The sequence below is a fragment of the Poecilia latipinna genome, unplaced genomic scaffold, assembly GCF_001443285.1.
Source record: "Poecilia latipinna isolate Pla-1442-1.1 unplaced genomic scaffold, P_latipinna-1.0 Scaffold2094, whole genome shotgun sequence".
Lineage (NCBI taxonomy): Eukaryota > Metazoa > Chordata > Actinopteri > Cyprinodontiformes > Poeciliidae > Poecilia > Poecilia latipinna.
Window position 1 is genome coordinate 49165 of NW_015114710.1, and position 11191 is coordinate 60355.

General features: G+C 35.2%; 1 protein-coding gene across 1 annotated transcript; it reads right to left on the minus strand.

Annotated features, from left to right (window-relative positions):
- Nucleotides 1–847: 847 nt before the first annotated feature.
- On the minus strand, nt 848–7866 carry atp6v0b (ATPase H+ transporting V0 subunit b). The gene is made up of 8 exons (XM_015017039.1): nt 7591–7866; nt 5572–5620; nt 5107–5190; nt 4207–4284; nt 3253–3322; nt 3007–3058; nt 2607–2797; nt 848–2515 (listed from the first exon to the last, which is right to left on the minus strand). Exons 1-8 carry the CDS (start codon nt 7673–7675, stop codon nt 2489–2491), a joined length of 636 nt encoding a protein of 211 aa, XP_014872525.1. The 5' UTR covers nt 7676–7866; the 3' UTR covers nt 848–2488.
- Between the last annotated feature and the right edge of the window lie 3325 nt (nt 7867–11191).

The following is an 11191-nucleotide window of genomic DNA, read 5'->3' on the forward strand; positions in this document are numbered from 1 at the left end:
ATCCCACTTCTGAAAACCACGCTTTCAATTAAATAAATCTAAAGCAACTTTAGAACATAAAAGTAATTAATAAAAGAAAAGATAAATGGAACATTTTGGCCAATATGTAAAATGCTATTCAATATAAATTCAATATGCATGTTGAAAACACAAAGCTAACACTGAAAATCTGCGTGAACGCACCAACATTACAGGGTGATTGCAGTTTTCCATTAGCAGGGACATTGAAGCTGGTCACAGTTGAGTTGAAAAATAAATAAATAAATACATCCTGTAAGAAACCTGTTTAAGGACAGAATGATCATGAATATACAGCCAACTGAAAAGCATAACTGTTTTAGAAAGGTCAAAGTCTTGACCTAAACCCAACAGCAACTCAATAAATTGATTGATAGATTGAGAATTAGACTGAGAGCTAGTTGAAAAGTCAACAGGGAATCTCAATGTAACATGACTGAGCTTCAGCTGTTTAAGGAGGGCAATTATTTAGCACAATTAGGTAACTCAAGAATAGCAGCTATAACTTCAGTGAAAGTTGTACTAAGAAGCAGAATACAAGTGTACAAATTGTGAATGGGGTATGGATATGAATAGAATACCGTACATATTTCAAAAAGACCAGTGTGTTTTCCTTTTTTATGATAAATCAAATATTTATAATGTAATGTACAAGTTGATCAGTTTCATCGTTCCACATCAGTTTTGAGCAGATCGAGTTACGGTCTTCGTCGCCATCTAGCGGTGATGCACAAATACAGTTCAAACCTCACAGAGCATCTCAGCAACAAGACACTTCACCTCTGGTTCATAAAACCGTGACGTAAAAGTTAAAACGAAAGGTCAGAAATCTTGATCAAACCATTTATTTATTTTTCTCCAACATTTATGAAGCCAGAAGGAAAATTTGATTTTGATTGGATCATCCACAATGTCAAAAACAATGAGCTATTTTCTGATCACCATCACGTCAACACAGTGCATACACAGTACCATTTACAGTTACTAAAAACCCGGGTCGTTACAGTCCTTGTTTTTAATGAAAAATATTCTTTCGAGCATGGCAATTAGGCTGATCTTTTTATTTTCCTAACTATGCCTTTCTTTTGTACAATTCAATGTTTGCGTTCACAAAGTGAGTGGAATGACTTCAGACGGTGAGAAATGAACTGATCTGTAATCTGTGGATTTTTTTTTCCTTTTCTTCTGTGACTGCACACTAGAGTAAATTAAAAATCCCTGACAGGCTACAAACCACCCAGATTTATTAACATAAATGAAGATGTCAAAGCATTAATAAACGCTATATGTTGTGACGTATCCAGGGGCCTAACATTGTTTTTACTTACCGGTAGTTTTCTAAACATGTACATCCATCAGTTTCACACATCTTAAAGAATGTTAGTAATAGCCTGGTAAGCAAAGAGCAGTAAATGCAGATTTAACCGACTGCAGCAAAGCAGTCAAATATTATCATTCAAATAAGGACGGAAACATGCAAAGAAAAAGTGTATGAAGTGTTACATTTCACAGTCCGACGTATCAGACAAACAGATTGATTCCAATTCTTGGTGAAACCAATTGCTTACTGAACACATTTCTGCTACTTAGATAGTTACAGCGGACAATAATGGATTCAAGAAAAACTTGAATCCAATCATAGCGTTAATGACACATTTTGAACAAAGTGACTCAAATGATTTCTTTTAGTTTTTTTGCAACATTTATGCAGACAGTTGGCTTGGAATCATTAGACGGGCCTTTTGCGATTTGACAAGAGCAAGGACTGAAGAGAGAAAAACAACCCAGGTAGATAGAGAATTGCTGCTGTGATTCATATGTTGCACAATTACAACTTCAGAACAATACTTTCAATTTAAACCTAATAAATGTTCAATAACTTTTCAAAGGCAGGAAAAACACTGTATGTGAGCCACCTGTAGAACGGCCCAACTTCTAAATTGAAAAGACCGGATACAAAAACAAAGAAAGAGGCAGACCAGGCCACAAACACAATGACAAACATCCTCATGCTTCACAGGAATAAAGAACATAAAATAAAAATCATATGTGCAGCATACACACACCCACACACACACACACAGCATTTTCAATACTCCAGAGTAATTTTTAACCATCGTTCAAATAAGAGTGGTCTGCAAGATTATTCAAGAAAACCTCTTGAAAAACCAAAACCTCACAGCTGAAGGCTACAGACTGCTTCCATGACTCAGGAAGTTAAATTGTTAACATTATCCAGTGAGTACAGAAGTGGAAATGAAAAATGTAGAAGAAAATCAACATTGAACCCCTTTTTCAGTTTCTTATTCAACATTCATGCTTCCCAATGATCATCCCACTCTTACACGAAGGATGGTTAAAAACAATACAGAGCGAATATAGACATTTAAATAATTTACGATGTATGTACACAATAATCCATCTTATTTTTCAGGAGTTTCATCGTCTTCTCAGGATGTGAGCGCATCTTCTAATCACCCATCTTTACTTTAGAGGTCTGAAGGGGGGGAAAAAAAAAATGCTGTTAGAGGGATCTTATAGCAGCTACAGGTGATCACCAGCAAGTATTGTTTACGAGTCTGGTTTACCTGCAGAATTGCTACGATGACACCAAACAGACCGATTGCACTGCCAAAGATTTCCACAATAAGAATCTTCACAAAGAGGCTGGCGTTCTGGGCGTCTGCCAAAGCTGCTCCGCTGCCCACGATGCCCACGCAGATCCCACAGAAAAGGTTGGAAAAGCCCACAGTGAGGCCAGCTCCGAACATGGAATAACCTAACCGTGAAGGGGATGAAATAAATCACGGGCTCAATATAAACAGAGGAACTATCTTGAAAACTACATGAAATTAGAGAGAGGAAAAAAAAACCCCTCCTAAAATAACTGCATTGATCAGGTGCAATTTTATGTTTAGGGCTCCATTAAAAACACTTTGCTGGTTTCTGCCCTTTTACAGTTCAGTTGCTTTGAGCCTGTTTTCTCACCGGCTTGGTAATTTCGTGCTCCGATGGTCTCAGGGGTTGTGCCAGTGAAATTCTATAAGAGGAAAAGAGACTCTTTTTAGAGACAATAACTGATCTTTGTTCTGCTGCTTCAGCCATATTTCAGTTCTGTAGTAGTTCACAGCTTAAACTTTATTCTATGCTTGCATTGTACCTTGTCTAGCACTACTTTCCTTCTCTGTCATTTTATTTAAAAGAAGTGTTTGTAGGCAACAGTTTATCCGTTACCTCAGCCATGTTGCTAATAACAATTGCCATGATGATCCCATAAATGGCAACAGCTTCACAGAAGATAATGCTGCAAAGTAAAAAGAACAAAAGTAACAATGAGACATTAGAAATGATGGAATTTCATCAATATGTCTAGTGTGTAATTACTAAATGTGTATCTAAATATACTCAAAAATATCATTTCAGTAATTCAATTCAAAACAGTGATTCTTCCATTTCTGTTAATTTTGATGACCGCGACAAACAAATAATGAAACGCAATTTCTTTTTTTTTTTTTTTCTTTTAGGAATGTCATACTATGCAAGACCAATAAGAACTGTTACACAATCAGGTTACACAATGAGGCTGAGGACTGCTGACTCGACAGTAGTCCAGCAGACGATCATTGACATCCTTGACAAGGAGGTCAGACCACAAAATGTGACCGCTAAATCGGTCGGTGGCTCACAGAGTGCTGTAGCCACGCATAGTAAAGCAAAGTTGAGTACGCAGAAAAAAAGTGAAGCGGAAAGCAGCCACCAAGAAATTTAAGAGGACTTCATGCTTCCCTCTGCTGAAAAGCTTCATGGAGGTGCTGATTTCATTTTCCAGCAGGACTTCAACTTTAACAGAGCTTTGTGCCGCTGCACTGAAGCAGCAAAACACACCAAAGGAGGCCTGACAAACTTTTCAGAGAATCTATTTTACAAACCTTTTCAACAGGCAGACCTTTCGGCATTAAATGTTAGCTTTATATTAATCGTTATGTTGCAATATCAGATTTTTCAGGAAAAAAAAAAAAAAAAGACAACTGAGTTTTTATAATTAACTGAAATCCAGGATTGAAATTTAATGCATCGTATAAGTTATATTGCTGAAATAAGTTGACTGTTCAATAATAATCTAGTATAGCAAGATGAACTAATAGGGTTATTTTTTATTATTTTTAATAGTAAAGCAAATGTGCCTACCTGACCAAATTTTTGGTTTTGATTCTTGGAGCCTTGACTCCTCCACCAATGATGCTTGAACCAGTGATGTAGATCCCCCTGGAGATTGAGGCAAAACAGGAATTCAGTTAAAAATTAAAGAAGAAAGAAAAGTGAAACAGAGTCATAGTCACAAATTAATTGCTACCATATATAACTGAAGGTTTCTATAAACCCAAATTATCTGTAATGGTTGTTATGGTCACTTACGCGCACTATTTGTTGGGCTAGCACTTGACTACATTCGGTGAGTAATTTGTAGCTAAACAGACAGCATGCTATTTTTAGCAGTCAGGGGAATACTTGTTTTCCATCCAGTTTAGATCTGTATTCAGCCTGACATTATCTTTTAGATGTCTTCCCTCATTATGTGGCTGATATTAAAAATACACAGCCCCCTAGTTTAATTGGGCCTTTTAGAAGTGTGTTTCTGGTAGGAACTGTACTGGTTTCATTTATAACAAACTGGGTTACAGAAAATGTCACTGTGTGTAAATGGCCTGAAAAAACAAGTTGCCAACAGTAAGTCACTTTTAAAATTATTAGGTACATTTTTTTTCCATTATATTGATGCTAAAATGCCAAACCTTCAACTGCACTGCAGCTTTACGACTGATTTTTTTGGATTATATCGCCATCAGTTACATTGGCACTGTATAAAGATAACATATGAATAAAAACAGTAGGAAATTCTATCAAAATTTGTAATACTCTGGATTTGCAAGCGTCAATGTTAGGTGGAAAATTTCTATCCAAAGAAAGCTTTACTCTAAACTTTCAATGGTTGGTAACTTTACAAAGGAGAAAAAAGGGTGACTTCTGTATACTATAAATAATTGTGTTTTTAAATGACAGATTTCTGCTTCTTTTTATTGTTCTCACCAAGCTGCTCCCACCACAGACAGAGAGATGGCCAAACCGATGCCCAGATTGGCCCACATAAAAGGAGACGTCTCAGTCAGGAACCTGTAGGGACAAAAGTAGACTTTAAAATTGCGAAACTTTTGTGAGAAGGCGTCTCAACTTTTAGGGAAGTTTAAAGAATAATTTATTCTGTCCTATGAGACAAAAGACTGCTTGTATCATTGACTGATGATTATGATGCATGTCAAAGGAGATCGCAAGCGATCTGCATGGCACTTACACAAATACCTCATTTAGTCTTACAAATTGTATACATTTGTGTGCAAAGTAAACAGCAGTTCACTTTCTAACAGAACTAGAGATCATCTGCTCCTAGAACACCAATGTTAACCAGTCCTAAAATCCACATGGTTCTTTGCTGTGCTTTAGGGAAAAAGCTCAAAGCATCCAAATGAAAAGCATAACAATCGCGCCAGTACTCACCATGCCACATCAAAGCGGAATCCAAGGTCAAATATGGTGTAACATATACCTGTGAGAGGAAAATCATAATTTTAAACTCTTTATCCAATCACTGTTTGATTAAAGGTGCCATTTGCTTTGACGGCTCTGTACTAGCTTTCATCTGCTCCAGCTCTAAATACAAAATACCTCAGGAGTCAAACTCAAAAGGGATTATTTTACTCGTACATCATATGCTTTAGAAAAAATATTCTGGGATCAGCGAATATGGGGTTTAGCTTGAAAATGTAACACACAGCTCCAACTATGAATTAATTTTATTTAAAAGATAGTTTATGAAACCTACCGACAGTTTCCGAAAACTCAAAAATGGTTTATCTGATTTTCAAGACTCAAGTAATGATTATAAACCAACTCACAGGTGCATTCTCATGAATAAAAAAAAAAAAAAACTACAAAAGGATTTTACAAAAAAACAAACAAAAAAAAATCAAGAAAATTATGGACCACACTCAGCATCTTTTTCATGAAATTGGCTTCTTTAAATTTGCTGCAGGAGAACCCTCCTGTCCACGGCCATCAGAATCTTTGAAAAAAACTCTTTGAAGAATCTTGGTAATATAAGTTACAACATTTAATTTTCCTTTGGGAAAATATTTTTGAACTGAATTAGATTAGTATTATTGCAAAGTTATTTTTATTTCAGTCATTCAATTCAAAACCAAACTTTTATTTCAAGTACATATTAAACATTTCTCTTAATTTTGGATAACTTTGGTGGCTGTTGAAAGACAGACTCCAGTCGCAGTCAGCATTTTGCTTTACAATCCTTTCAACACTGGAGTTATCCTAAATTAATTTTGCCACTTTTTTCGACTATGTGATCCCTTCCCCTTAATATTGTTGGACACATTATACTGTGAACTGCCAACCTCTTTAGCAGTGAATTTTATAGTGCAGCCATTGTCACGATTTTATAACAAATAATGGTAACATGTCAGCATTAAAAATGCCTATAATTAGTTTTATGTGATATTATAATTTTCTGAGAAGCAAAATTTAGGGATTTCCTTAAACGTAAGACACAAACAAATCAACAGAAAAGCACTTGTAAAAGTTCATTTTGTGTAAAATTAGGATACACTTGATTAGATTCAGTTTTTCCAGATAAATTAATTAAATTAAATGAACTACAAAGCTATATTCTCATTTACTGAGATGAATCTACACATAGGATACTGCTCTCCAAAATTACAACACTTAAGAAAATCCTACTCAAATGACAGTAGGATTCTTCAACAGATAGCATGTCATTTGTGAAACCTGTTTAACTTGGAAAAACTTAAGTCGTAACTATACGGCTTTTATGGGGTCTGAGACCAGACGGCATAAGTTCCAGCTGAGATCCTTGAAGACTGTATCATTTCTGCGATGGCTCACACTCATGTGAAACAGTGGCAGTTCCAGCTTTTATTTTCATTATACATTATGTTGCAAACCAAGACAAGCTAACTTGCTAACGTTAGCTTACCAAATAAATGTAAAATATTTTTAAAAAGCAACTCAGCTATTCTAAATAAACCTAAAGTACGAAACGTTTTAGAACAGCTACCATATATCTTAACATGTTCTGTCAAAATGAATCTCTGACTTGATTTTTTCTAACAAGCTAGCTTTTCGTTGCTAACATTTAAGTAGCTAGATGCTACATTAGCTGGAAACTTGTCTCTAAAAATAAATACATAAAAATGTACACTGCTTTCAAAAATAGGATTTGCTTTGGCGTCTAACTGTTACCACAAACAAAAACATAGCTTCAATAATTAAAATAACCAATCCAGTACTAGCTAGTCAAAAAAAAAAAAAAGCCGCAAACCTAGCTAGTCCCAAGAAGTAGCCAGGTCCCACAGAGGGCTGCTCATCTTAAAATACCAATCATGTAAGAAGGTGTCAACTATTGACTGAAAAGCATGAGATACACTCGGTTTCATTCATTAGTTCAACTACTACGAATTTATTTTAAAAGCGTTGCAAGCTTACCAACGATTAGTATTGTACTCCAGAAGGCCAAAGTGACCCCCGTGTAAAGAATGGCGTGTCCGTCCATCATCCACTCTAACAGCATCTATCCGGCCGTCTAAACTGCAGAAGCAGCAATTTAATCTTGGCTCTAATTTAAAATCCGAGGCAAAAATAGCAAAGAGAACAATTTAATTCTGATTTTCCAAACGGCGTCTGACACTAGAGGAGGAAGAGCATCAAAAGGAGAAGCTGGTGATATCAGCTGATCCCGCATGTGACCGAGAACTGAAGGGCTGCGTTCGAATTCGTTTTTATTTTTTTGCAGCGTTCTAGGAAAAGTAGAAATAAACACAAAAGCTTACTCTAATGCATATTTATCTCCCAAATCATATATTCATTTAGAACCATTTTGAACTTTAACACAGTTCAGAACAACTAAAAAAGTAAATAAGAAAACCAAACTTGTCTTCAAAGGCTGCATCCAATACCAAAGTAAGTCGCGCAATTCTTATAGTGTCCACTAGATGTCACTGTTGTAACGCCCACAAAAACGGAGACGTGATCAGAGTGACTTTGGATTGCACCCCCGCAACCATCACCTCTAAAAACCCATTCATTAGAATGAATATACAGTAATCACACCTGAATATACAGTAATCAGTATAGATAGTACTCCATTAAAAAAAAATCTGATAAGCCAACTAAGAGCCTGATGGTAAACCTGAGCTGCAGAGATTCATACTTCAGCTGTGAGAATTGGTCAGCATAGCATTAGCAAAGCAGTCCACAGATTTATCTTTTACATCAGAATGGCAAAAAAAAAAAAAGAAAAAAAAAGAATCTTGTCTATAGTTGGGCACCAACCATGACATTAAACATGTGCATGACGCCCTGGTGAGATTTGATCAAAAAAAGAATTTGTTGATCTACATACAAAATATTATTTTGGGTAGAAAACAAACCACAGATCACAATGGACATAATGTGATCCAGTGTGTTTGTTCTCATGTTCAAACACTGTGGTGGTGGTATCATGTTATGGGAATGTTTTCATTCAGCAGCGACATGTTTTGTATCGTACGTGCAACCTGTATGAAATGTTCATACTAGTGAAATATCTTTTTGTTACTGTGCCTTATTGCTTTACCTTAATTTAATGTAATGCTCTGCAGTCAACCATGTTGCAATTCAGTTAAAAAACACCTTTTCAACTAATTTGCTTATCATGACTTACCATAAAAAATCCAACAAAGCAATTTTATATTAAATAAAAATAGTATTTAAAGTTTCTGCTGCAGAGTGCAGCAGAAACTAGATGAAAATGATTTCTTACTTAATTTTCTTACCTCCAAAGGATGCTTTTCCAAGCGTCAATCAAAATTTCTTTCAGCTCTTTGCCAGCTTTCTCCAGAGAAGAGAAGTCCCTCAGCTCTTATTGTTGCTGTCAGTCGTGTCCTTTCTTCCATCACAAATAAGAAATGTGTATTGAAAACCGTGAAGAAAACCTAGTCATGCAAGATTGAAAATTGATGTTGAAAGACAACACATAATGCTCAGGTTTGACTTTTTTCTTATTTTCCCACACATTTGTCTTTGTGCTCATGTTTTCAGCATGATTCAAGACATAAGATTAAAAAAAAATAAAATAAAAATAAAAATGTTAAGTCTTAAAAAGATTTATGTTTGAAATCTTTTAGAATTTCAAACATGGTTGACATTCAGTGTTGAAATGTGTTAACATTCTACTTAAAAGGGCTTTAAAAGAGAACATCAAAAATGTTCTCTAATATGTAAATGGTCAAGTAAAGAAAGAACAAAACTGTCTCAGACAAATCTTTGGTGTTGTAAAAGACATTAGAGTACTGTTTAAAGTATCATCAGTATCATTTCAACGTTCAATATGTGCTTTTCCAGTTCTTTGTTTGTAGCTTTAATTCTCTTTAATCATTTCTCAGGAAGTTACATTTAAATCTATTTTGATGTAACTGCTTGTTCTCCCTTTTGTTCTTCTGATGAACACACATTTGCCTAACTTGAATGACCTAATTTCTTGTCTTCTCAATTCTGATGTGTTACTAAGAGGATCCTTCCTCTCACATCACATATATGGGAGAAAAACCGTCATTGATCACTCATTAAAAAGTAGATCAGTTTTAAAAATTTAAAGTAATATATTTTAGTTTGGAGTTTCAATATTGGTGATTTAAAAAAGGGTTATAAATTAAACCTACTTTCCCCACTCACTGAATAAAACTACACTGACAGTAAGAATTAAGTAGCCAACTTTTTTCTTAGTTTATTTTAAATTAAAATTCAGTCATACTGTTCTTTCTATCACTTAATGCAGTTTGTTCCATCAAGACTGACTAGTTAGTTATTGAAATACACTTTCTAAAATTAAAGTTTTAAGAAGCATGAAATGTCACTATGCTTGCAAGGAAAATGCTTGAAATGAGCATTTTTCCTGCATTCATCCTTCGCCCTTCATCCTTTTGAATAAATGAATAACAGAATACAGATATCAGCACTTAAGCTAAATTATTACTTATTTAAAATGTGGAACTTGTATTACTCATCAAATACTAACAAGCAACAATGACCTTAAGGTCAGTCCACTCAACCAAAAACACAGATGAAATAGTGTCAATTGACAAAAATGCTCATTTTCTTTAGTTCTGTATTCATGGAAATCTGCTATGTTTTTTTAATTTATCTGCATAGCTCATAAATGAAACTACTTGAATGCCCAAGGTTTATACTGTGCACCATCTCTGATTGGTGTTCTGAAGTTTTTACAACTGTGGAATCTTGCCTGAGGTATTTTAGGACTTATGACTGTTTTCCTGTCGTGACTGACAAGATAAAAAAAAAAAAGCCCAGAGGCCATTGAAGGCAGCACAAAAAGACTCTTTACCAAAGAGGTTTTTTTTTTTTTTTTCTCACAGTAGAAGAGGTGATAAACTTCTGACTCACACTGTTCCCATGAAATCTTCTTTCTCATTAAAAGATGACCGCCAGGGTAGTCTGAGTAAGTAGATAAAATGACCCACTAGAGCAAAGGAAACTGCAGATACTTTAGAGCACATGTGTCAAACTCAAGGCCCGCGGGCCACATGTGGCCCGCCATGTCATTTTATGTGGCCTGCCCCAGTATTTTATAGGCCGATGATTGACTTAAAATAGGTTTTGAGCACGAATTGACTACAAACTACATTTCAACCAAAGGTTTGTAATGCGCTTCCTAACCAGACGCTCCAAAGCGTCCGGTCCATAACTTCAACACGCTGTCAGCTCCCGGTCAGAAAGACGCATTTAGTTCAGAGACCATGAGATGATAGTCAGAAAGGATTTTCTTATTAATTGATTTCAGTTGCCTCTGAGACTAAATCTTTGCGTAAATCTATAATGTCTGCCCATGTAACTTGTTTTTATTATTTGTTTGCTTACCTTTAAACACTGATTTAAATATTGTAATTTTTAAACTGAGCAGTAATTTTACATCCATGGAAACTCAAATGTAATATTTAAAACTTCAATACATAAAATCAGTTATTTAACAATATGAGGTGTTTAATTTATTTTTTTTTAACATTGTATTTTTATACATTTATGCTAGGGG